General features: G+C 54.0%; 1 protein-coding gene across 3 annotated transcripts in view; it reads left to right on the top strand.

The window, feature by feature from the left end:
* The window catches only part of GTF2IRD1 (GTF2I repeat domain containing 1), a 147,369-nt gene that overhangs the window by 61,047 nt on the left and 59,438 nt on the right, over nucleotides 1-26,884 (top strand). For 2 of the 3 annotated variants that reach the window (XM_025380415.1, XM_025380414.1), the window contains exons 4-14: nucleotides 2,536-2,691; nucleotides 5,227-5,410; nucleotides 6,461-6,771; nucleotides 8,205-8,294; nucleotides 11,140-11,223; nucleotides 16,826-17,009; nucleotides 18,446-18,471; nucleotides 19,495-19,603; nucleotides 21,314-21,351; nucleotides 21,859-21,939; nucleotides 23,059-23,148. In XM_025380415.1, coding sequence (XP_025236200.1) covers nucleotides 2,536-2,691; nucleotides 5,227-5,410; nucleotides 6,461-6,771; nucleotides 8,205-8,294; nucleotides 11,140-11,223; nucleotides 16,826-17,009; nucleotides 18,446-18,471; nucleotides 19,495-19,603; nucleotides 21,314-21,351; nucleotides 21,859-21,939; nucleotides 23,059-23,148 — 1,353 coding nt within the window. Of the gene's footprint in view, nucleotides 1-2,439; nucleotides 2,692-5,226; nucleotides 5,411-6,460; nucleotides 6,772-8,204; nucleotides 8,295-11,139; nucleotides 11,224-16,825; nucleotides 17,010-18,445; nucleotides 18,472-19,494; nucleotides 19,604-21,313; nucleotides 21,352-21,858; nucleotides 21,940-23,058; nucleotides 23,149-26,884 lie in introns of all 3 variants that reach the window. The other variant, XM_025380413.1, reaches the window with a different exon arrangement.

Genomic DNA, 26,884 nt, shown 5'->3' with positions numbered 1-26,884 from the left:
TGGTCCGTCTCTGGGTCCCCAGCCCTGTCCAGCCAGGGTGACGGTGTGCGGGGGATGAACCTAACAAGCAAGGTTGTCTGAGATTCCCGATGTGGTGTTATTGAGGCAGCCGTGGTTTTTGTGGGAATCATTCCGCAGCCCCTGAGTTGACAGAGACTGGCTGGGTGAACCCCAGGGTAGGCCAGAGCCAGCCACTTCCATCTGCCTTTTCCAGATGGGGACACCAAGGCCCAAGGTTGCTGCTCAGTTCTTCCTCTTCAGTATGTATTTCTGAGCACAAGGACCAAATGCACTTATTCCAACACAATTTTTTTTTTTTTTTAATGAGACAGAGTCTCACTCTGTCACCCAGGCTGGAGTGCAGTGGCACAATTTTGGCTCACTGCAACCTCTGCTTCCCAGGTTCAAGTGATTCTCCTGTCTCAGCTTCCCAAGTAGCTGGGATTACAGGCACCCACCACCACGCCCGACTAATTTTGTATTTTTAGTAGAGATGGGGTTTCACCATGTTGGCCAGGCTGGTCTCGAACTCCTGACCTCAAGTGACCCACCCACCTCAGTCTCCCAAAGTGCTGGGATTACAGATGTGAGCCGCCGCGCCTGGCCATATTCCAATAAGATTTATTGATCACCTGCTGTGCACGGCATCCTTTCTGATGCTAACTCACCTACCCTGACATCAACCTGAGGAGGCAGGCACTGTCATTGCTATAGTGACAGTTAACATCTTAGGCCAGGTGCAGTGGCTCATGTCTGTAGTCCTAGCACTTCAGGAGGCTAAAATGGAGGATCACTTGAGCCCAGAAGTTGGAGACCAGCCTGGGCAACATAGCAAGACCCCTGTCTCTACAAAAAATTTAAAAATTAACCAGGCTTGATGGTGCACACCTGTAGTCCCAGTACAGAAAGCCATGGATGGGACCAGGCACGGTGGCTTACGCCTGTAATCCCAGCACTTTGGGAGGCTGACGCAGGAGGAACACTTGAGCCTGGGAGTTTAAGGCTGCAGTGAGCTACGATGGCACCACTGCACTCCAGCCTGGGTGACAGTGAGACCCCATCTCAAAAGAACCATGGTATAGCATGAGGTTAAGAGAACGGGCCACCTGGGTCCACAACTGCTGTGCCTCAACCCACTCATCCGTGAAAGGGGAGAACGGGTGGGTCTGAGGGTTAAACGAATTTGTACCCAGCAAGCACTTAGGACAGTGTCTGGCACTGAGTTCACACTCAATAGACACCAGCTGTTGTTGCTATTATTAGTATTCGCATCACACGCCTAAGATCAGCTGTTTCAGGGAAGGGCATCCCCCAGCGCTGGGCCTATCATTACTGGGGTACAGCTGCGTCCCCAGCCAGCCCCCCACCCCACTCAGCCTTCAGAGCCTAGACCTTCCCCAGGGCCAGAATGGAGGACTGGGCCGGGTAGAGTGGACAGCAGCAGGTCCTGTGGCACCCCAGCCTCCCAGAGCCTGAGGCGGTGCACCTGGCTTCTAGAGCCAGGCAGAGCCGCTATTTATAGCACCAGGAACTCGGCTGGTTTATTTCAAGCTCCGCAGATCCCAGAGGAGAACAGGCTCCAAGCTGGGAGAGGGCCGCGGGCCCCTCCTCTCATCTCCTTTCCAATGCAGCTTCTAGAACATTCCCGAAGGATCTACCAACACTCTCCGGTCCCCACTCTGGCCCAGCCTGGCATGAACCTGCTGTTTGCAACCCACGGCCTCCTCGGAGCAGGGGTTGGGGGGTGCCCGTTGTTTCTTCCTTCGGCAGAGCAGAAAACGGGGGCATAGATTGGTCGAGACAGTGTTGGTGTCAGGGCACAGAAAGGCATGGATGGGGCCAGGCACGGTGGCTCACGCCTGTAATCCCAGCACTTTGGGCGGACAAGGCAGGCGGATCACCTGAGGTCAGGAGTTCGAGACCAGCCTGGCCAACATGATGAGATCCCATATCTACTAAAAATTCAAAAATTAGTTGGACATGGTGGCGGGCGCCTGTAATCCCAGCTACTCGGGAGACTGAGGCAGGGGAATCACTTAAACCCTGGAGGTGGAGGTTGTAGTGAGCTGAGATTGTGCCACTGCACTCCAGCCTGGGCGACAGAGTGGAAAAAAAAGAGAGAGAGAGAGAGGGAGGGAGGGAGGGAAAGAGAGAGAGAGAAAGAGAAAGAGACAGATGGAACGTTCATCGAACCTCAGTTCTGAGCTGGAATAGCCGGCCTCCCACGAGCATGCACAGATGGAGGCTCAGAGAGAGAAGGGACTTACCCAAGGTCACACAGCAAATTAGAGGTGACCAGAGGTGAGGCCCAGCCCTGGGCCAGGCAATGGGAACTCTGAGATGACCAGCCCTGGCCCTCAGTGGGGTGGTTGGGATAGGGCTTGGTCACTCATTAATTCTTCATTCATTCATTCACTTGTGTATCACGTTGTGTGCCAGTCTCCACGGCTCAGCACAGGGCAGAGACATCCCAGCTCGAAGGCTGGGTGGTGAGACGGGTGTTCACTGTGGCCTCCCGTGCTGTGTGTCCCACAGGAGGGCCCCCGTGGAAGGATCCGGAGGCAGAGCACCCCAAGAAGGTGCAGCGGGGTGAGGGCAGCGGCCGGAGCCTCCCTCGGTCCTCCCTGGAACACGGCTCAGATGTGTACCTTCTGCGGAAGATGGTAGAGGAGGTGTTTGATGTTCTTTATAGTAAGATCCTTCCTCATTCCATTTGGGGGCCCCAGGGAGGGTGGGAGCCTGGGTCCCCACCCAGCAGAGGGGGCCCCCTCCTGTCCCACTACAGGCCCTGGGCAAAGCCGGACCCCAAGGCATGGAGGTACTGGTTACCCTAGCCCTTCCTCATCTCTGCATTCCCAGACACAGACGTTCTACTCCAGCCGTTTTCCCAAACCTCCATCCCCACTGTCCCTGCCCTGGCTCAAGTCATGCCACCTCTTGCCTAGAAATAGCCCCAGGCTTGCCACGGTCTCCCTGCCTCCCCACATCTGCCCTGCCACCAAGGGCATCTTCTCAAAGCACAAGTCTGACCATGAATGAAGCTCTTGCCTCCACAGCCTTCGGGGGCTCCCCATCGACCCTGAGCATGGCACAGGGGCCCACACACCCATCCTCATCCCCTCTATACCTTCTTTTCCTGCTAGGTGACAGGGCCCTACTGACCTCCCTACAGAACCACTTCTCGTTCTCCAGCACTCGCTGGTTCCTTTCACATGCCCTGGCCTTCGCGCTGTTGCATCTTTTGAGACTGCCTTTCCCCTCCTCTGTCTGGCGGACACCCGCGTGCCACTGAGGCTCTGCTCCTGGAAGCCGCCTCACAGTGGGTTTAGGCCCCTCTCTTGGCACCCACAGTGCCCTGTCCCCTCACCAGCCCAGGAGCTCTCCAGGGTCAGGGGCTATGTCTGCCCTTTCTCGCTGTCTCCAGCCTGCAGTTCAGAGCCCAGCAACAGCAGGTACTCGGAGAACGTTTGTTGAATGACTAAGTGAAGGCTGATTGCTCAGCCACGTCTTTCCTGCAGGGAGAGGAGAACTGGCCTCCCTTGGGAAGCATCAGGTTGCTGAGGGCCTCAGGGCCCCAGTGGTGGCCTTCACACGCCCTGGGAAACCTTGGGCAGGTCCCTTTGGCCCTCAGGGTCCCACCTCATTCATTTCTGATTTGGCTTTATCCCTTCTCCTACTGTGGCCTTTGGTTTTATGGAGCAAAGGTCTGCGAGGAAACTTCTGGTGTTCTTATGTCAGGAGGAGGGGTACTCAGAGGCCCTGGGCGGTCACGCTGGCCACCCTGGGATGGGGGACTTGCCACGCATGGTTGACTCTACCCCATCGACACTTTTGCCAGCTGCAGGGCCCATGCACAGAGCCCCCCGCACCCCTGCCCACCTTGCCCTGGCCCCCCTTTCCACTTTGGGCAGAATTCAAGGAGGCTATGAGAGGATGGGCCTCCTTCTGGCTCCAGGTGGGGGCTGCAGCCTGGAGGTGGCAACAGACATCCCAGTGCCCAGTCCTCAGTCCCCAGCTTGCCTCCCCTCATCTGTGCCCCCAATCCCCATCTTTGTTCCCGCGTCTTCTCAGTCTGTCTCTTCCTCTTCTCTTCTATCTTTTTCTTTTGTTGTTGTTTTGAGATGAAGTTTCGCTCTGTTGCCTGGGCTGGAGTGTAGTGGCACGATCTCGGCTCACTGCAACCTCCGCCTCCTGGGTTCAAGCGATTCTCCTGCCTCAGCCTCCTGAGCAGCTGGGATTACAGGTGCCCGCCACCACACCCAGCTAATTTTTGTATTTTTAGTAGAGACAGGGTTTCACCATGTTGGCCAGGCTGGTCTCAAACTCCTGACCTCAAGTGATCCGCCCGCCTCGGCCTCCCAAAGTGATGGGATTACAGGCATGAGCCACCGTGCCCGGCCTCTCTCGTCTTTTTCTGAATCCCCTATTTTTGCTCCCTCTCCACTTCCTCCTCTTCTTGCTTTCTCTCCCCTCTCTTGGTCTCTCTCCCTTCTTCCCTACACATTTTTCTTCTTCTTCTTCTTTTTTGAGATGGATTCTCGTTCTGTCACCCAGGCTGGAGTGCAGTGGCATGATCTCAGCTCCCTACAACCTGCCTCCTGGGTTCAAGTGATTCTCCTGCCTCAGCCTCCTGAGTAGCTGGGATTACAGATGCCCACCACCATGCCCAGCTAATTTTTGTAGTTTTAGTAGAGACGGGGTTTCCTCATGTTGGCCAGGCTGGTCTCGAACTCCTGGCCTCAAGTGATCCTCCCACCTCAGCCTCCCAAAATGCTGGGATGACAGGCATGAGCCACCGTGCCCGGCCCTTACAGCTTCTTCCTTGCAGTCTGGCTCATGCAAGTGCCCGCTTCTCCGTCTCTTCTGCCCTCTTTTCTCCCACCAGATTGTCTCTCTCTGCTCTGTCCTCTGGGCCCTTGTAGTCCCCGGTTTCCCTTCTAGCCAGGTGCCCAAGTGGAGAGGGGCTTGGCCAGGGAGGGCAGCAGGGATCCCCCCTCGGTGGGGGAGCCCCAGCCCCCCAGATACAGACAAGGGGCCCTTGTCCACAGCATCCACCCCCAGCCTGCAGGCAGTTATTCTGCACAAAGTCTGCAGTTATGAGGGGTCCATGGGAACCCTGCACTAAAGGGAGCCACTCAACACTGCCCCCACTCTGGGGCACAGCGGCCCCGACTCCAGCCTGGCTGCCCTCTCATACCAGGCCCCTCTCCTGGACTCCCCCTACAGGCGAGGCCCTGGGAAGGGCCAGCGTGGTGCCGCTGCCCTACGAGAGGCTGCTCAGGGAGCCAGGGCTGCTGGCTGTGCAGGGGCTGCCGGAGGGCCTGGCCTTCCGGAGGCCAGCTGAGTATGACCCCAAGGCCCTTATGGCCATCCTGGAACATAGCCACCGCATCCGCTTCAAGCTCAAGAGGTGAGTGAGGCAGCTGGCCCGGGGCTGGGCCAGGGCCGGGGCCTGGAGGCCACTTAGCCAGAGGGAAAGGGACTTGAGATGCCCATGGGGGACCCTGGTGGTGAAAGCTCCCAGTCTGATGGTGGAGGTGAAGTGAAAGCGAAGTCATAGAACAGGATCTGAGCTAGGTCATTAAGCCTTGCAGTCTTCCCAGGGAAGTTGCATTGCAGAGAGACTGAAAGAGACATGACTTGGGACAAAATAGCACCAATGTGATCGGGTGCAGTAGCTCACACCTGTAATCTCAGCACTTTGGGAGGCTGAGGTGAGAGGATCACTTGAGGCTAGGAGTTCGAGACCAGCCTGGGCAACATACCAAGACCCTGTCTCTGCCAGAAAAAAAAAAAAAAAATTACCCAGGTGTGGTGGTACACACCTGTCATCTCAGCTGAGGCAGGACGATTGCTTGAGCCCAGGAGTTTGAGGATGCAGTGAGCTGTGATTGTATCACTGCACTCCAGCTGGGCAACAAAGCAAGACCTTGTCTCTTAAAAAAAATTTTTAAATGTGGCATTTTAGGTGTCAGAAGTGGGAGAACCATGTCCTGTGCTTGTTCAGGTTGTAAATCTGGGGTTAATTAGGGACCCAGGGGAGATACTGTTGAGGCTGGTCTGAGGCAGTACCAATTGTCAGGAGAGCCAGGAAGGCAGCCTGAGGGCTTAAGGTTGAGCCCATCTCTGCTAGGCACCCCAGGCAATGCAGAGGCAGAGAAGGGGAGGGGAGCAGCAGGAGACGGGAGGCAATCAATTGCACCTGGCAGGATCTGATCAGTGGATTGGAGCAGAGGGGCAGAGCCCAGGTCCTCCAGTGGCGTAGTTCTGTGGCCCTGGGCACACCATTCCCACCTCTGAGCCTGCATCCCCACTTGTAAAGTAGAAAGGCAGCTCCTGTCCTGCCCTCTTACGGGGCTGTTATGTTCTGCTGAGGGTGGGGATGCAGGGTTGTGGGGGAAGAGCTGCAACATGTGAAACAGATGTACAAAGCTGTCCATGTGTCCTCTCCTTTACTCAGGCCACTTGAGGATGGCGGGCGGGACTCGAAGGCCCTGGTGGAGCTGAATGGTGTCTCCCTGATACCCAAGGGGTCACGGGACTGTGGCCTGCATGGCCAGGCCCCCAAGGTGCCACCCCAGGACCTGCCCCCCACCGCCACCTCCTCCTCCATGGCCAGCTTCCTGTACAGCACGGCGCTCCCCAACCACGCCATCCGAGAGCTCAAGCAGGAAGCACCTTCCTGCCCCCTTGCCCCCAGCGAACTGGGCCTGAGCCGGCCCATGCCAGAGCCCAAGGCCACTGGTGCCCAAGACTTCTCCGACTGTTGTGGTAACACTGCTGCTGGGATCTCCAAGTCTAGGGGGTGGGACAGAGGTCACTCATGCATGGGACATCCTCCCAGGGCAGGTCAGGATGCCTGGGCCCTCTTAGGTTGGAAGGAGCTGTGTCTGGGCATGGGGGTGGGACTGGACAGATGCTGTCCTAGCAGAGACCCCTTGGACCTTGGGTCTCTGCTCAGCCATCTGTGAATGATGTCCTTGGCCTTGGACTAAGAGACACCTGCAAGGACTCCCTGGGTCCCAGCTACTCAGGAGTCTGAGGCAGGAGGATCAACTGAGCCCAGGAATTTGAGGCTGCATTGAGCTATGATTACATACCTCTGCACTCCAGCCTGGGTGACAGCACAACTCTGTCTCAAAAAAAAAAAAAAAGAACCAGCGATATTTCAGGTGTCAAAAGTGGGAGAGCCACATCACATGCTATAAAGGAAGTTAGCATACTAGTCATCCCCATGCATTCAGTGAGGACACGCTCCAATTCAGTGAGCACCCACTGCATACCCAGCCTGATTAAGGGCACTAGGGGAAGTAGGTCCTGGGGTGGACAGGACAAAAGGAACAGTTGCAGTTGAGATTCATATCCTGCTCGTCTACTTAGTGGCTATGCATCCTGGGGCAAATCTCTATCTCTGAACCTGAGTTTCTTCCTCTATAAAATGGGAATGCTAGCATTACCTGCTTCCCAGAAGTGTTATCATGATTAAAGGACAGATCGGTGGCAGTAGCATCTCCTGAGAGAGGGTTAGAAATGCATATTCTCAGGTCCCACTGCAGTCCTGCTGAATCTGAAGCTCTGGGGATGGGACCCAGTAGTCTTTTTGGACAACTCTGCCAAGTAGTTCCAATGTGCTCAAGTTTGAGAGTTGCTGCATTAAAGCACTGGGTCTGGCCAGGTGTACCTGTAATTCAAGCTCTTTGGGAGGCTGAGGCGGAAGGATTGCTTGAGCCCAGGAGTTCAAGACCAGCCCGGGTAACATAGCAAGATCCTATCTCTACCTAAAAAAAAAAAAAAAAAAAAGCACTTGGGTCTGGGTCTAATGCTTGGCCTGTAGTAGGTGCTTGTAAGTTATATATACTTATTATTATTATTATTATTATTATTAGGGGGGAAAAAAGCCCAAATATGTGGGCTGACCAGGGCTTCGAGCTTACACACATAAAACAAGTGTTCTTACCTGGAAAAGGTGACCTCCGACATCCCTTTCTTGTTAATCTGGCTTTTGGCTAGCAGATTCTGGTACAGACTGTCTTAGGCCTCTGGTCAGGGACCTTGCCTTGAGTTTGTGATCACAGGAATCAGTTCTGGGGTCTCCCTGGCAGATGAGGCTGTTACCCCAGAGCCAGGGCCTATACACTGGGGCCAGATCTGGGGAACCCTCTTGGGGCCCACCTGGAACCCATTTCCTTCTCTCCCTTGTCCAGGACAGAAGCCCACCGGGCCTGGTGGGCCCCTCATCCAGAACGTCCATGCCTCCAAGCGCATTCTCTTCTCCATCGTCCATGACAAGTCAGGTAGGACGGCGCCCATGCAGCACCCAGGCCTGAGTGGGAATCTGGGGTTGGAGGTGGTGCTCATTGAAATTGATAAGTGTCTCCTGGGTCTTTGTGAGAGAAAGGAGGAACAGCTCTGCTCAAGGGACTGCAAGTAAACTGGGATATAATAGTTATCTACTGCTGTATGATAAACTGCCCCAGACTAGGCATGGTGGTTCATACCTGTAATCCCAGCACTTTGGGAGGCTGAGGCAGGAGGGTTGCTTGAGGCCAGGAGTTTGAGACCAGCTGGGCAATAGAGCGAAACACTGTCTCTGCAACAAATAAAAAAAATTAGCTGGATGTGGTGGTGCCTATCCTCTGAAGTCCTTGGGAGGCTGAAGCTACTTGGGAGGCTGTGGCGGGAGGATCACTTGAGCCCAGGAGTTGGAGGCTGCAGTGAGCTATGATCACATCACTGTACTCCAGCCTGGGCAACAGTTAGACCCTATCTCTAAAAAAAAGTTATAACAAAAAATAAAATAAATAACCCCAAAATGGAGCTTAAAACATCAAGTGTTTATTACCTCACAGTTTCTGGGGGTTGGGAATTCAGGACTGGCTGAGCTGGGCAGTGCTGGGTCACAGTCTCTCATGAGGGTGCAGTCAAGATGTTGGCTGGGGTTGCTTGACAGCTGGGGTTGCTGTCATCCAAGAGCTCAACTGGGGCAGGAAGGGATGCTTCTGAGCTCATTCACACAGCTGTTGGTAGGAGGCCTCAGTTCCCAATATGCGGGCTAGCCTTGACGGGGCTGCTTGAGCATCCTCACAACATGGCCGCCGGTTTCCTCCAGCGTTCTCGATCCAAAAGAGAGGAACAAGGAAGCCACATGGCTTTTATGACCCATCCTTAGAAATTGCTGTCATGTTCTATCTGTTAGAAGCCAGAAACATGATCCAGCCTACCCTCCGTGGGAGAGGAATTAAACTCCACCTTTTAAAGGAAGCAATATATTGAATAAAATTTAAAAAAAGATCACACAGAAGTCCTGAGTGTAGCGAAGTGTGGGATTCAGTTATACCAAGAAGGAGTGCAGTAGGACTTGCCAGCAGTTTTGCTCTGTGTGGGTCTCAGCCTCACCTCCAGGAAGAGGTTCTGTAAGAAAACCCAGTCCTAGGCCGGGTACAGTGGCTCACACCTGTAATCCTAGTGCTTTGGGAGGCTAAGGGGGAGGATGGCTTAAGGCCAGGCCAGGCAACCTAGTGAGACCCCACATCTACAAAATTTTAAGAAAGAAAGAAAGAAAGAAAGAAAGAAAGAAAGAAAGAAAGAAAGAAAGAAAGAAAGAAAGAAAACCCAGTCCCCTGGGATCAGAATGGAGGCTCCCCCACCCCGCAAGCCATCCACAACCCAATCTGCCACTGCCCCAAACAAGGTCCAGCCCTGGCAGGGAGGAGACGTGAATGTTCAGATGGAACAGCATCATGACAGGCCCGTGGGCTGGGGCACAAGCTGGGATAGAACCTCACTGGGTTGTCGCAAGCGAGATACTCAGCTTCTTTAAGCCTCAGTTTTCCTATCTGCAAAATGGGAATGATATCTCTGTTTAAAACTTGTCATAAGGAATTAAATAGGAGATTATTATATATATAAAGTACTTAGCACAGATAAGTACATAACAAATTAAAGTTGTTACTTCTACTGATTATAAATGAACCAACAATCACTTGTTATTATTCAATCAAGACAGAGGTTTTGAGAGAGAGGCCAGCAGAGCTGAGAGTTTGGGGGAAGCCAACGAGGCCAGTGCTGAGTGAGACCTCAGATGTAGGAGGTACAAGGGTTAGATTCTCAAGATCAAGACTCAGCCCTTAGCCAGACATGGTGGCGGGTACCTGTAGTCTCAGCTACTCAGGAGGCTGAAGTTGGAGGATCACTGGAGTCCAAGAGTTGGAGGCTGCTGTGAGCTATGATCACACCACTGCACTCCTGGGCAACAGAGTGAGACCCCATCTGTAAAAAAGAAAAAAAGAAAAAACACAGCCAGGAGTGGTGACTCATACCTGTCATCATCCCAGCTGCTTGGGAGGCCGAGGCAGGAGGATCACGTGAACCCAGCAGTTCAAGGCTACAGTGAGCTATGACTGCACCACTGCACACCAGACTGGGCAACAGAATGAGACCCTGTCTCTATTTTTTTAAAAAACATTTAAATTAAAAAATAAAATACTCGATCTCAGGCCAGGCACAGTGGCTCACACCTGTAATCCCAGCACTTTGGGAGGCCGAAGCAGGCGGATCACCTGAGGTCAGGAGTTCGAGACCAGCCTGGCCAACATGGTGGAACCCCGTCTCTACTAAAAATACAAAAATTAGCTGGGTGTGGTGGCACACATCTGTAGTCCCAGCTACTCGGGAGGCTGAGGCAGGAGAATCACTTGAACCCGGGAAGTGGAGGTTGCAGTGAGCCGAGATCACACCACTGCACTCTAGCCTGGGTGAGAGAATAAGACACTATCTTAAAAAAAAAAAAGAAAGAAAGAAAGAAAAGAAAACTTGACCTCTTTTTCTGCTGAAGGGACTGCTTTTCCAGCCTCCTGTATGTCTGGGGCAGGATGGGCTCGGGATGGACAGGCTGAGCCTATTCTGATACCACACCTGTGGGAGAGGCCAGAGACAAATGTTAGGGCAGGAACAGGCAGATGGGGAACCATCAGAGCACTCTGAATTCGTGTACGGTCCGAGGTGGGAGAGGGTGGAAGGACTAGGGGCTGGGGCCAGCCTCGGGGTCTCTGGGGGTGAAAACCCGGTGGTCATGGCCAGTGGGGGGCATGTGACTGTCCCGTGGGGCCCTGCTCACTTGTGCCTCCTGTGTTTTGATAGAGAAGTGGGACGCCTTCATAAAGGAAACCGAGGACATCAACACGCTCCGGGAGTGTGTGCAGATCCTGTTTAACAGCAGATATGGTGAGTGGGCGGCGCGGCCCGCCGTGTGGCCCCAGCAGCCGTGTTGAGCATCTCATTACGTGGCAATCACTCGTGTTCCCCAACACGGCAGCGGGAGCCATATGCTGGCTCCCGCGCGCCGGCAACACTAATGTCATCCGTCGCGGGCTCCTCCTGTCTGGGTAGGGGGTGGTTGTGTCAATATTTCCCTTCCAGATTCTTCAGGGGGCGGAACTGATGGCAAAGCCCCAGACCTGGGCTCAGCGGTGGGGAGCGGGGCAGGTTGGGGGCAGAGATTGCCCATCTGGGGGCCGGGCGCAGTGGCTCATGCCTGTTATCCCAGCGCTTTGGGAGGCCATGGTGGGAGGATCACCAGAGGCCGGGGGTTCAAGACCAGCCTGACCAACATAGTGAGACCTCCCATCTCTACAAAAAAAATATTTTAAACCAGGCTGGGCGCAGCGGCTTATGCCTGTAATCCCAGCACTTTGGGAGGCGGAGGCGGGCGGATCACCTGAGGTCAGGAGTTCGAGGCCAGCCTGGCCAATATGCTGGAACCCTGTCTCTACTAAAAATACAGAAATGAACTGGGTGTGGTAAAACACACCTGTAATCCCAGTTACTCGGATCCTGAGGCATGAGAATCACTGGAACCTGGTGCAGTGAGCCAAGATCGTGGCACTGCACTTGAGCCTGGTGACGGAGTGAGACTCTGTCTCAAAAAATATAAATAAATAAAAAATAAAAATTAGAAGATTAACCACACACCTGGGGTCTTAGCTACTTGCAGGCTGAGGTGGGAGGATTGCTTGAGCCCAGGAGGTTGAGGCTATAGTGAGCTATAATTGTACCCCTGCACTCCAGCCTGGGTGACAGAGCGAGACCCTATCTCTACAAAAGAAACAAACATAACAGATTGCCCATCAGGGGAAGTATCCATAAGGCCCAGAAAAATCTGTATTGGCCTCATGTGCCAGTTCCCCACAGTAACACACCATTTCCTGCCTCCCAGCCTTTACCTGTGCTGTGCCCTCTGCCTGGCACCGCCTTTTCACATCTTAGGGACAAATTCCTAATTGTTCTTTGTTTTGGGAGTCACCTCCTCCAGGAAGCCTTTGGGTCCCCAGCCTGGGCCAGGTAGGCCTGGGTACCCTGATGGTTCCCTCTCTGTGACACCTTGGGAACTTGATACCCCTTGCCTGCCGCTGTCTCCCTGAGGGCCAGGACTGCACCCAACCCCTCTCTTTGTCCCTAGCACCCAGGACAGTCAGGCTCATAGCAGATGTCAGCCCACCGCACTCTGGAAATAAAACGCAAGTGGTAGGCGTGGTGGCTCACGCCTGTCATCCCAGCACTTGGGGAGGCCAAGGCGGGTGAATCACTTGAGCTCAGGAGTTCGAGACCAGCCTGGACAACATGGTGAAACCCCCTGTCTACAAAAACACAAAAATTAACCGGGTGTGGCATGGTAGCATGCACCTGTAGTCCTAGCTACTTTGGGAGGCTGAGGCAGGAGAATCACTTGAACACGGGAGGCAGAGGTTGCAGTGAGCCAAGATCACACCACTGCACTCCATCTAGCCTGGGTGACAGTGAGGCTTTCTCTCAAAAAAAAAAAAAAATCATTAAGAAAAGAATTTAAAAAGAAAAAAAAAAAAAAGAAGGGAGGATAATTCCAAGGAAGAAACAGTCTCAATAGGCTGGGAAGTCAAGGGTGGCTTCATGGACGAGGTGCCCTGTGACCATGACTGGGGCAGCCTCTGCATGTGGGCTGGGCCTTCCACATTGGGATGGGGCTGAGCAAGACTCTGGAGGCCTTAATGAGGAGCCTGGGATAGCCGGCTGCCTTTGATGTGGCCACGCTCCCCAGCCAGGCCTCCTCACTCCTCAGAGCTGCAAAGGGCTGTCTGCACCTGCCCCTGAGTCTCTCCCCGCCCCAGGCAGGTGTGAGCCAGGTGGAGGTTGGGGGAGGGGAACCAGGGAGAAGCCAGCTCTGCCTGCCTTGGGAGGGTTCTGCCCAGGCCAGTGTTCTGGCCTGTCCCACGCCCTGGACTTTCCAAAATGCCAAGCCTTTTCCAAACGTCAGTTCCTGAGTCGCATCCAAAGAGTGTTGGGTGTGGAGTGGTCAAGACCTTGTTCCCCATAAAGCCAGAGCTCCCTCTGGGGAGCTGCGCGGGGGAGAAGGCAGCTGCCCAGGAGTACTGGGGACCCCCCGGATGATGGGAACAGGGTCTGGCAGCCCAAGGTATCCCACAGACTGTGGGTGAGCAACCCCTGCTCCCAGCTCTACCAGCCACCAAATCTGGGTGAATTGGGCCAGTGCGAGTGGTGCAGAGGGGGAAGAAACAGAAACATAAGAATTGGGAGAAACGTTAGGCTTTAGGAAGCCTCGAGGACATGTCCTCTGGGAAGATGCTGGGACCAGGTGAGGGGCCGAGGACGGTGTAAGGTGGCACTGCAGGAAGGCAGCCCCTTCCCAAGGGGCAATAGCAGGGTTTGGGTTCGGCCCTCTGTCCACTGAATCTCCCTGCTGCTGAAAAGACAGGCCCCGATAAACCAGATGAACCGGACTGAGACGAATTCACAGGCACTCAAAGGACCAGTCGCTCAAGGGCTGGGGCTGGGGGTGGCTGCTGATGTGGGAGGTGGAGGGGTGTGGGGAGAGATGCCTTGCCAGCTGTTGAGATTTCGAGGGTTTAATTTGACAATGAGCTAAGTGTGACTTCTCAGTGGGATCTGGATGCCAAAGCCACCAACGCAGACCTGGGCCGCTGCGTCAACAGGAAAACAATGTCAGAAGCACCCGAGGGAGGGCCCAGGCAGGGCTGGAGGGAGGTCCAGCTCTGGGATGGCACTTACAGGAACACAGACAAAGCATGGTGTGGCCAGAGAAGCAGGGCTAGGGCAGGGAGGGGCCTGAGGAACAACCAGGAGATATGGGAGCCTGGAGGGAGGACAGTGTGTCCAGGCCCCATCCATGGTCACACGAGGAGGCAAGAGTGAAGTGGATACTCAGGCCAGGGGAAGGGTGACCCGTGAAATGACTTGCTTAAGGCCAGGAGCGGTAGCTCATGCCTGTAATCTCAGTGCTTTGGGAGGCTGAGGCAGGAGGATCACTTGAGCCCAGGAGTTTGAGATCAGCCTGGGCAACATAGCAAGACCCCATCTCTCCAAAAAATACAAAATAAATAGCTGGGCATAGTAACGCACGCCTGTAGTCCTAGCTACGCAAAAGGCTAAGGCAGGAGGATCACTTTAGCCAGAAGTTGAGGCTGCAGTGAGCAATGATTGCGCCACTGCACTTCAGCCTGGGCTGTTAGCAAGACCCTGTCTCTAAAAAAGAAAGAAAGTACCAGCTTGTATTAGGAACGTAGTAGGTGCTTCAAAAGTGTTTGGTGTGGGGCCGGATGCAGTAGCTCATGCCTGTAATCCCAGCACTTTGGGAGGCTGAGGCGGGTGGATCACCTGAGGTCAGGAGTTCGAGACCAGCCTGACCAACATGATGTCTCTACTAAAAATACAAAAAATGAGCTGGGCTTGGCAGTGCACACCTGTAATCCCAGCTACTCGGGAGGCTGAGGCAGGGAGAATCGCTTGAACCTAGTCGGCAGAGGTTGCAGTGAGCCAGGATTGTGCCACTGCACTCCAGTTTGGGCAACAGAGCAAGACTCCGTTGGGCGGGGGAAAAGTATTTGGTTAATGAATGAATGAAAACGTGCAGCTGGGGTGGAAGTGAATGACTGAAATGGCACAAGTCTGGAAAAATAGAGCAAGTAACCTGGGCATGAGCCTGGATTCTGTTGCTTGGCTGTTGGCAGAGCCGTGAGCTTCTGGGGTGTGTCTTGTTTATGGTGCTGGTAAATGGAGGGCGTGCTGAGCTCCTCCCTGGAAGAAGGGACACACCTGTGCTCACCTGTGCAACCACTTGCCCGCCAAGAGACAACCTCAAGCTTGGGCACTTCCTTTAGCCATTTGTATATTCACTATGCAGAAAGCACTTAGTGTGTGCCCAGCTCCATTGAGGTCGCAGTGGCAAGGCAGAAAACAAAACCCCTACTCTTTTTTAGACAGTCTCGCTCTGTCGCCCAGGCTGGAGTGTAGTGGTGCAATCACAGCTCACTGCATCTTCGAACTCCTGGGCTCAAACGATCCTCCCACCTCAGCCTGCCAAGTAGCTGGGACTACAGGCGTGCTCCACCACGCCCAACTAATTTTTTGTATTTTTATAGAGATGGCTTCTTACTGGTGTGTTGCCCGGGCTGGTCTTGAACTCCTGGGCTCAAGCGTTCTCCAACTGCTGTGGCCTTCCAAAGTGCTAGGATGACAGGCATGAGCCGCTGCACCTGGCCAAAACCCCTGTTCTTCTGCAGCTTCCTTTCTAGACAGTGAGCACACGTAGAGATGAGTGTGGATGTAGTGTCAGGTGGTGACCAGTGGATGACTGACAGAGCAGAGGAGGGAATGAGGGATGGAGGAGGCTGTGTTAGGTTGCCAAGGTGCTATTTGAGCAAATACCTGAAAGGAGGGAGTGAGGGAGGGAGAGAGGAAAGAAGGAAAGATGGGCGGATGCGTGGGTGGGTGGGTGGATGGATGGATGGATGGATGGATGGATGTTTGTGGATTTCTGGGAGAAAGGAATCTGAGCAGACTGAAGAGCAAGTACAAAGGCGTTGAACTGAGTGTATGCTCCTGGCAGGTAGGGGAAGCACCAAGGGGGCAGCAGGGGTGGGGGGAGCACACAGAGGCATGAAGGGGGCAGATGAGGTCAGAGGTGATGAAGTCACATAGGTAGGACTTTGGCTGTCACCAAATCAGATGGGAGCCACTGGACATTTTTTATTTTATTTTTTTAGAGACAGGGTCTCACTCTGTTGCCCAGGCTGGAGTGCAGTGACACGATCTTGGCTTACTGCAGCTTCAGACTCCTCGGCTCAAGTGATTCTCCTGCCTCAGCCTCCTGAGTAGCTGGGACTACAGATGTGCACCACCACACCTAGCTTTTTATATTTTACTTTTCTGCAGAGATGGGGTCTTGCTATGTTGTCTAGGCTGGTCTTTTTTTTTTTTTTGAGACGGAGTCTGGCTCTGACACCCAGGCTGGAGTACAGTGGCGCGATCTCGGCTCACTGCAAGCTCCACCTCCCAGGTTCACGCCATTCTCCTGCCTCAGCCTCCCGCGTAGCTGGGACTACAGGCGCCCGCCACCTCGCCCGGCTAGTTTTTTGTATTTTTTTAGTAGAGACGGGGTTTCACCGTGTTAGCCAGGATGGTCTCGATCTTCTGACCTCGTGATCCGCCCATCTCGGCCTCCCAAAGTGCTGGGATTACAGGCATGAGCCACCGCGCCTGGCCCCAGGCTGGTCTTGAACTCCTGGGCTCAAGCCATCTGCCCACCTCAGCCTCCCGGAGTGCTAGAATTACAGGCATGAGGCACCGCACCCAGCCCAGCCAATTTCCTAACAGAAAAGTGACATGATTTTGACATTTCTGCAGGACCCCTGTGGCCGCTACATGGCCAGAGTGGAGTGGGGACGGTGGAAGGTGATGGTGACCGCGGTCCCCGGGTCCTGTGCGTGCAGCAGCCTGTCTCACACTCAGTCTTGCCATTTGATTGTCTTTCCAGCGGAAGCCCTGGGCCTGGACCACATGGTCCCCGTGCCCTACCGGAAGATCGCCTGCGACCCAGAGGCTGTGGAGATTGTGGGCATCCCGGACAAGATCCCCTTCAAGCGCCCCTGCACTTACGGAGTCCCCAAGCTGAAGCGGATCCTGGAGGAGCGTCATAGCATCCACTTCATCATTAAGAGGTGCGGGTGGGGCCGGGCGCGGTGGCTCATGCCTGTAATCCCAGCACTTTGGAAGGCCGAGGCGGGCAGATCATGAGGTCAGGAGATCGAGACCATCCTGGCTAACACAGTGAAACCCCGTCTCTACTAAAAATACAAAAATGTAGCCGAGCGTGGTGGCGGGCACCTGTAGTCCCAGCTACTCGGGAGGCTGAGGCAGGAGAATGGCGTGAACCCGGGAGGCGGAGCTTGCAGTGAGCCAAGATAGCGCCACTGCACTCCAGCCTGGGCGGCAGAGTAAGACTCCATCTCAAAAAAAATTAAAATTTAAATCTAAAAAAAAAAAAGGGAAAAGGGATAATGATGGCCCCCCCACCCAAGTTTTCCTAACATAAAATGAAAAAGTAGATGAAACACACCTGACAGGTAGCAGATGTTTAATAAGCATAAGGTGTTTTTTCATTGACCTCATTTCCCTCATGAATTAAAACATCATTAAGTGCATCAGTGCACGTGAAGACATTTCCGACCTGGGCATCCTTGGGCAAGTTACTTAACCACTCTGTGCCTCATTTACATAAAACAGGCCTGATACCAGCCGAGGCAACATGGCAAGACCCTGTCTGAAAAATATTTTAAAAATTAACCAGGCATGGTGGCAGGTGCCTGCAGTCCCAGTTACTGTAATCCCAGTTCTTTGGGAGGCCGAGGCAGGTGAATCACCTGAGGTCAGGAGTTCGAGACCCGCCTGGCCAACATGGTGGAACCCCGTCTCTACTAAAAATACAAAAATTAGCTGGGTGTGGTTGCACACGCCTGTAATCCGAGCTACTCAGGAGACTGAGGGAGGAGAATCCCTTGAACCCGGGAGGTGGAGATTCAAGGGGGACCTAGCAGGAAATTAGAACACAGGCAAAACCGCCAGTCATGGGAGGCAGAGCCAGGGGTGCGAGGCTGACGATGACTTCTGTTTTCACACTGAGACGCCCCACTCCCCTGCCGAGATCACGCCACTGCACGCCAGCCTGGGCGACAGAGCAAGACTCCATCTAAAAAAAGAAATTAATTAATTTATTTAATTAAAGTACAACAATTAGCAGGGCACGGTGGCGCACGTCTGTAGTCCCAGCTACGCAGGAGTCTGAGGCAGGAGAATCACTTGAACCCTGGAGGCGGAGGTTGCCGTGAGCCGAGATCGCACCACTGCACTCCAGCCTGGGTGACAAAGTGAGACTCTGTCTCCAAAAATAAGAATATAAATAAACGGTTTGGGATGTTTTGAGACTCCGATATGCCCTCTCCTGCCTGCATGTGTGCTCAGTGCCCAGGTCTGAAGCTGTAGCTGTGCATGTGCCATTCAGTGACCACCACCGAAGGGGACCTGGGGCATCTCCCCAAGCCCCGGGAGAGCCCTCCAGCCTGCACCGTTCTCATGCCTGTCTCTCTTCTCTCCCCAGGATGTTTGATGAGCGAATTTTCACAGGTATGTGGGGACCATCTAGTCCATTCTGAAGTTTCCAGGTTGATTCCCCAACAGAACCCCAGCTGCCACCGCCCTGGACTTGGTCCTCCTGAGCGCCTCCCCTCAGACAGGGAGGGAGGCTGGGCTCTGGCTTCTGTGTCCTGGGACAGAAACGGGTCCCGGGCTCCTAGGTGCTGACAGACTGTCAGGAAAACCCCTACCAGCTTCGAATGCCCTGGACAGATAGTACTAAAGCTGAACACTAACCTGTTTCAGGTTAGTGACCCTGTACCTATACCAGGCTCTCTTCGAAGCTGCCAGCATGTTTTATTTTAATCTGATTCCAACAATCCTATGAAGGTGGCTCCACTCCTATCCTCACGTGCAGACAGAGGAACGGAAGCCCAGCTGGTGAGCACGGGTCCCTGCTGCGTGCCCAGCGGTGTGACTCCAGAGCTCATGCAGTGGCCCGTGGGCCAGCACACCTGTCCCAAGAGGAAGATGCGGGGCAGCAAAAGCATCATGGATCTTGGGGGGCCATGTACCTGGCACCCCAGTTCCGGTCCCGCCTCCCACCAGCTCTGTGACTTTGAGCAAGATCTTATGGTCTTCGGTTTCCACATCTGTGACATGGGGATGATAATAGCGCCTTCCTCTGGGCTCCTGGCACGATGAAATGAGAACCTGGTCCCGTGATGCAGCCGTGGGGAAGCCCTGGCCCTTTTCTAAGGGCTCAGCCCCCATAGTATGTTGGAGGGCAGGAGAACCATCTCTGGTTGCTGCCTCCCCTTCCTCCTGCCCCTTGCTCTCCCAAATCTCTGGCCGCCTCTGGCACTAAGGCTGCTGTTCCTCCTTCTGGCGGCAGAGTCTCTCCCCAGGACCCGTTCCTGGCTGTTGGCTGCACAAGGCACCCACAAGGATGGGCAGAGGCCAGGTCCTATCCCTGGGATTCCCCCAGCTTTACACGGAGACCTTTGCCCAGGGGCCCTGCAGCAAGAGGAGGCCAGAGGACCTTCACCCTGACCTCCCTGTCTCTCCCCACAGGGAACAAGTTTACCAAAGACACCACGAAGCTGGAGCCAGCCAGCCCGCCAGAGGATACCTCTGCAGAGGTCTCTAGGGCCACCGTCCTTGACCTTGCTGGAAATGCTCGGTGAGGCCCGGCCCCGGCCCCGGAGGCCCACAGCCAGCCCTGCTCTGGGCTGAGGCTGTGTTACCTGCAAGAGGGGACCCAGGGCGGCTCCCACCACACCACCACCCCTCGAAGGTGCAAAGGGAGGGCAAGGGAAAACAGACTCCACCTACTTCCCTCTGCCTAGAGAACGCTCACCTAGAGAACTCTTCTGCCCCCAATATCTAGCCAGATGTCACCTCTCTCAGAAGCCTCTAAATGCCCACACTAGGCCAGGCGCGGTGGCTCACAGCTGCAATCCCAGCACTTTGGTAGGCCAAGGCAGGCGGATCTCTTGAGGCAGGAGTTCAAGACCAGCCTGGGCAACATGGTGAAACCCCATCTCTACTAAAAACACAACATTAGCCGGGTGAGATTGCACTACTGTACTCCAGCCTGGGTGACAGAGCTAGACTCTGTCTCAAAATAAATACACACCCACGCCAGGCCGGGCTTGGTGGCTCACTCCTGTAATCCCAGTGCTCTGGGAGGCCAAGGTGGGTGGATCTCTTGATCCCAGGAGTTTGAGACCAGCCTGGGCAACATAGTGAGACCCTTGTCTCTACAAAAAATAAAAAGTAAGCTGGGTGTGGTAGCTGGTACCTGTGGTCCCAGCTACTTGGGAGGCTGAGGTGGGAGGATTGCTTGAGTCTGGGAGGTCAAGGCTGCAGTGAACTCTAATCACACCACTGCACTCCACTCCAGCCTGGGCAACAGAGTAAGACCTTGTTTCAAAAATACAAACATGCAGCTGGGCATGATGGCTTATGCCTGTAATCCCAGCACTTTGGGAGGCTGAGCCAGGCAGATCACCTGAGGTCAGGAGTTCGAAACCAACCTGGCCAACATGGCGAAACCCTGTCTCTACTAAAAATACAAAAATAATTAGCCAGGTATGGTGGTGCATGCCTGTAGTCCCAGCCACTCGGGAGGTTGAGGCAGGAGAATTGCTTAAATCCTGGAAGCAGAGGTTGCAGTGAGCCAAGATTGTGCCACTGCACTGCAGCCTGGGCAACAGAGCAAGACTTCATCTCAAAAAAATAAACACATGGATGCATATATACATATACATACATACATACATACCAACACCAGGTTCAATGCCTGTCCTGAGTGCCCACCAGACCCTGCCCCTAGCACTCAGCTTGGCTACCATCCACCAACACCCCTCAAGCACGTTCTGACCTTTTAGGGGCAGGGGTGGGCTGTTTAGCCCAGAATCCTCACATATCAGGGATCTCCCTGCAGTTCTCTGGGAGGGAGGGAATTAACCAAATCATCCATCCCAGGGTCCCTGCCACCTTCATTCCCCAGCCCCCTCCCCAGATTCTTAACCCTTTCCAGGCCCTGCAGGTCTCAGTCCCCCACAAGCAGGGACGCTGTGTCAAGGCCAGGAGCCCCAGAGCTCCCAGATGGTGAGGAAGGGGGATCCCTAGATGGTTCACCCCAGGAGAGTGAGCAGGTGCCTGGCTCAGCCACCCCTGGAGATTGTGGTCCCTGGAGACAGGGCACGGGGAACCTCTCTCCCTGGTGGAGGTGAGGGGCACCATCCTGGAGGGCCAGGGGGTGACGGGGCAGGGATGCCTTCTGCAGTGGTGACTGTGGTGGGCCCCAACTGCCTGGAGGGGCAAGGCTGGGGCACGGTGGCCCTGGACTTGGCTGACAGATGTCATTTCCTGCTTCCCTTCACAGGTCAGACAAGGGCAGCATGTCTGAAGACTGCGGGCCAGGTGAGAAGGAACAGGGCCCACTGTGTGTGTCATGGGCTGGGAGGGCAACCACCAGCCCTACCCGGCAGCCTTGGGGAGGAGCTCAACTCAGCCCATGAGCCTGGAGTGCTAACGAGCCTCCTCTGCCCACCTGCATCCCCCAGGCCTCGCCACGCTGAGGTGCAAGGCATGCTGGGAGCTTACTGGGGTTGGGGGCATGGAGACCTGGGTGCTGGCATCACCACTGCCTCCTATTGATGCCCAGACTCAGGCTCCAGGCTCTTGGACCAGCAACCTCCCCTCTGGAGGGGCCTCCATCACCGGGTCTGTAAATTGGAGCCCCTAAGTGTGGCCTGGGGGTGCCCCAACCTCCAGTTCCAGTCTGGGCAGGAGCCAGGGGTCTGACGTGACTTGTCCTAGGTAGGGCCTCACTAACAAGTTACAGACAACAGAATGTTCTGGAAAGACTCACTCTGCCCAGTCAAGTTCATGCCAGACTTGACTGGATCTTTCCTTTCCTCCTTGCAGGAACCTCCGGGGAGCTGGGCGGGCTGAGGCCTATCAAAATTGAGCCAGAGGATCTGGACATCATTCAGGTCACCATCCCAGGTAAGGGATGGGTGTCTGACCACCCCCTGCAGAAATGAGGGCCAGACCGTTAGCCTCCCGAGGGTCAGCCCTGGTGAAGAAGAGGCCTCCAGGCTGCTGTTTCTCTCCTTGGATTCTGAGAGATACTAGGGTATTGTGAATGCTTTTTCTGGCCACATCTGCCCCCTATGTTGTGAATCAGTGTTCTCAGCTCTGACCTTCCAGAAGCTCCCCTCAAACTTCACCTCCCTGGCTTGGCTCCCCTGGGATTTGTGAGGCTGGAGAGAAGAAAAAGGCGTGGGCGTGAGAGGCTCCGAGTTTGACCCTACCCCCTGCCAAGCCTCATTTTCCACATCTTCAGAGGAGACGGTAGTTTTGGGCCCTGGAGCCTCAGTATGGGGTGACTGTTAGAAGCCAAGACAGTGCCGGGCACAGCGGCTCATGCTTGTAATCCCGGCATTTTGGGTGGCTGACACAAGAGGATTGCTTGAGGCCAGGAGTTCAAGACCAGCCTGGGCAACATAGTGAGACCCCCATCTCTACGAAAAATACAAAAAATTAGCCAGATGTGGTGGTATGTGCCTGTAGGTGTAGCTACTCAGGAGGCTGAGGCAGGAGGATCACTTGAGGCCAAGAGTTGGAGGCTGCAGTGAGCTGTGGTCACACCACTGTAGTCCAGCCTGGGCAACACAGTGAGACCCTATCTCAAAAAAAAAAGAAATGGCCAGGCAAGGTGACTCACACTTGTAATCCCAGCACTTTGGGAGGCTGAGGTGGGCGGATCACCTGAGGTCAGGAGTTAGAGACCAGCCTGGCCAACACGGTGAAATCCCATCTCTACTAAAAATACAAAAATTAGCCAAGCATGGTGGCTCACACCTGTAGTCCCAGCTACTCGGGAGGCTGAGGCAGGAGAATCACTTCAACCCGGGAGGGGGAGGTTACAGTGAGCTGAGATGGCACCACTGCACTCCAGTCTGCACGACAGAGTGAGACTCCATCTCGAACAAAAAAAAAAAAGAGAGAGAGAAAGAAAAGGACTCTTGTTTGTGGGGAGACTGGGCTGGGTGGTCCCCGAGGGACTGTGACAGGAGTATGACAGGCAGAAGACACCCGTGTCATTTGGAGTTTCGTCTTCAGACCCCTCGCCAACCTCTGAGGAAATGACAGACTCAATGCCTGGGCACCTGCCATCAGAGGATTCTGGTTATGGGATGGAGATGCTGACAGGTAAGAAATGGACCTGGGCTGGTGGTGCTTGGGACTTATCTCTCCAGGGAGCAAAGGGACAGGGGTGGGCCAGGCAGTCCCCAGGCTTTTCTTGGTGTTGAGCGCCTCTAGTAGAGGAAACCCAATATACGCCTGACCCCAGTCCAAGGTTGGGTTCCTTTTGGAAACCTCAAGTAGGCTCTATTTATTTATTTATTTATTTAGAGATGGAGTTTTACTCTTGTTGCCCAGGCTGGAGTGCAGTGGCGCGATCTCGGCTCACCGCAACCTCTGCCTCCCGGGTTCAAGCAATTCTCCTGCCTCAGCCTCCTGAGTAGCTGGGATTATGGGCATGTGCCACCACGCCCGGCTAATTTTGTATTTTTAGTAGAGGCGGGCTTTCGCCATGTTGGTCAGGCTGGTCTTGAACTCCCGATCTCAGGTGATCCACCTGCCTCGGCCTCCCAAAGTGCTGGAATTGCAGGCATGAGTCACCGTGCCCAGCCATAGGCTCCATTTGTAACAAGACCCAGCATCCTTCCCAGGAGCCACCTGTTGGGATTAATTTGTCCATTTATTCCAACAACTATTTATTGAGCATCTGTTGTGTACCAGGTCCTGTGTAAGGGGCTGGAGACAAAGCAGTGAAGCAAGCAGAAATCCCCACCTCCTGGGGTGCACATCCTCATGTGAAGAGATAGATAGATAGTAAACAAATAAGTAAAATAGGCAGGCTAAGGTGGCTCGTGCCTGTAATCCCAGCACTTTGGGAAGCCAAGGCTAGGGGATTACTTGAGGCGGGAGTTCGCGATCACCCTGGGCAACACAGAGAGACCCATCTCTTATATTTTTTGAGATGGAGCCTCACTCTGTCGCCCAGGCTGGAGTGCAGTGGTGCAGTCTCTGCTTACTGCAACCTCCGCCTCCTGGGTTCAAGCAGTTCTCCTGCCTCAACCTGAGTAGTTGGGATTGCAGGCATCTGCCACCACGCCTGGCTAATTTTTTTGTATTTTTAGTAGAGAGAGGGTTTCACCATGATGGCCAGGCAAGTCTCAAACTCCTGACCTCAAATGATCCTCCTGCCTTGGCCTCCCAAAGTGCTGAGATTACAGGCGTGAGCCACCACGCCCTGCCTCAACAAATATTTATTGAGTACCTGCTGTGTAGTAGGTCCTGCGTAAGGGGCTGGGGAGAAAGCAGTGGACCAAACAGGTGTCCCCACCTGATGGGGTACACATCCTCGTGTGGAGAGATAAACAGTAAGCAAATAAGTAAAATAGGCAGGGTGAGGTGGCTCACGCCTGTAATTCCAGCACTTTGGGAGGCCAAGGTGAGGGGCCTGCTTGAGGCCAGGAGTTCGAGACCAGCCTGCGCAACATAGCAAGACCCCATCTCTATAAGGTTTTTTTTTTTTTTAATTGACTGACACAGTGGCTCACACCTATAATCTCAATACTTTGGGAGGCCAAGTCAGGAGAATTGCCTCAGCCCAGGAGCTTGAGACCAGCCTGGGCAACATGATGAAACCTTATCTCTACAAAAAATACACAGATTAGTTGGGCCTGGTGGTGCGTGTCTGTAGTCCTAGCTACTTGGGAGGCTGGGGTGGGAGGATTGATTGAGCCCAGGAGGTTGAGGCTGTGGTGAGCCGTGATGGTGCCACTGAGCAAGACCCTGTCTTAAAATAAATAAAGAGGTCAGGCGCATTGGCTCACACCTGTAATTCACCACTTTGGGAGGCTGAGGCGGGCAGATCACTTGAGGTTAGGAGTTCAAAACCAGCCTGGCCAGCATGGTGAAACCCTGTCTCTACTAAAAATACAAAAATTAGCTGGGTGTGGTGGCACGTGCCTGTAGTCCCAGCTACTGAGGAGGCTGAGGCAGGAGAATTACTTGAACCCAGGAGGAAGAGGTTGCAGTGAGCCAAGATTTTGCCATTGCACTCCAGCTGGGGTGACAGAGCGAAACCCTGCCTCAAAATAAATAAATAAATAGATAGATACATAGATAGATACAAATTTAGACAGGCATGGTGGGACCTGTGTATAGTCCCATCTACTCAGGAGGCCGAGGCAAGAGGATCCATTGAGCCCAGGAGTTAGAGCCTGCAGTGGGCTATGATGGTACCACTGCACTCCAGTCTGGGTGCCACAGCAAGACACCATCTCAAAAAAACAAAAATAGGCCGGGCATGAAGACTGAGGACTGCATAATCCCAGCACTTTGGGAGGCCAAGGCGGGCAGATCGCCTGAGGCCAGGAGTTCAAGATCAGCCTGGCCAACCTAGTGAAACCCCATCTCTGCTAAAAAGACCAAAAAAACTAGCTGGGCATGGTGGCAGGCACCTGCGGTCCCAGCTACTTGGGACGCTGAGGCAGGAAAACCTCTTGAACCTTGGTAGGTGGAGTTTGCAGCTGAGATCACACCAGTGCAGTATAGCCTGGGCAACAGAGTGAAACTCTCTCTCAAAAACAAACAAACAAAAATGGGCTACAAGGAAGGATGCTTAGGGTGTAACACTAAGCAAAAGAAGAAAAATTGGTTGTGCTTAGCTTACAACTGTGTTGCCATCGTAATCACTGGGGAAAAACAAGGGTACAGCAAAACAGTAGCAGTGTTAGGCAAAATGATTTGCGTTTTTTATTTTCTATATCAGTTACGGTGCACTTTTAATACTTTGGTAATGAAGAAAAAAACATCTGATTTGTCCAGGACAAACTGGGCATGACTAGACTTGACAGCAGTCTGTGGCGTAGCTAGCCAGAGAGTTTGGTTGACGCCAAGCTCAGGCTGAGATGACAGCATGGCGTGGCAGCTAAGGAATTGGCATGGCGCCCAGCTGGGTTTGAAGTGGCGTTAGAAAACCCCGTGGAAGCCTCCAGGCAGCACTCTCAGCCAGAGGCTGAGTGGCACTGCAGGGGCTGGGGGCCTTGGATGAGCACAGCATCATTGCTGTTTGTTTCACAGAGCAGAACACAGGCTCAGCAAGGCTCATCTACCTTCCCAAGGTCACACAGCCTTGAGCTGGAAAACATGTTTCCCATGCAGGGCTCCTTCCTAGGCACCCCAGTCAAACCTGATGAATTAAGAAAATTCTGACTGGGCATGGTAGCTCATGCCTATAATCCCAGCACTTTGGGAGGCCAAGGCGGGTGGATCACCTGAGATCAGGAGTTCGAGACCAGCCTGGCCAACATGGCAAAACTCTGTCTCCACTAAAAATACAAAATTAGTTGGGCTTGGTCGTGTGCACCTGTTATCCCAGCTATTTGGGAGACTGAGGCAGGAGATTCACTTGAACCCAGGAGGCAGAGGTTGCAGTGAGCCAAGATCGCACCTTTGCACTCCAGCCTGGGTGACAAGAGCGAAACTGTCTAGAAAAAGAAAATTCTGATAGTGGGTGCCTGTAATCCCAGCTACTTGGGAGGCTGAGGCAGGAGAATCGCTTGAATCTGGGAGGTGGAGGTTGCAGTGAGCTGAGACTGAACCACTACACTCCAGCCTGGGTGACAGAGCAAGACTGTCTCAAGAAGAACAAAACAACAACAAAAAAGAACATTCTGAGATGTCCAGGACCACCATGGATTAAAGGATTTTGCTGGGCCGGGCGCGGTGGCTCAAGCCTGTAATCCCAGCACTTTGGGAGGCCGAGACGGGCGGATCACGAGGTCAGGAGATCGAGACCATCCTGGCTAACACGGTGAAACCCCGTCTCTACTAAAAAATACAAAAAAAACTAGCCGGGCGAGGTGGCGGG

Source organism: Theropithecus gelada, chromosome 3, assembly GCF_003255815.1.
Source record: "Theropithecus gelada isolate Dixy chromosome 3, Tgel_1.0, whole genome shotgun sequence".
Taxonomy (NCBI): Eukaryota; Metazoa; Chordata; class Mammalia; order Primates; family Cercopithecidae; genus Theropithecus; species Theropithecus gelada.
The sequence above is the reverse complement of the archived record's forward strand: the minus strand, read 5'-3'. Positions and strand labels throughout refer to the sequence as shown.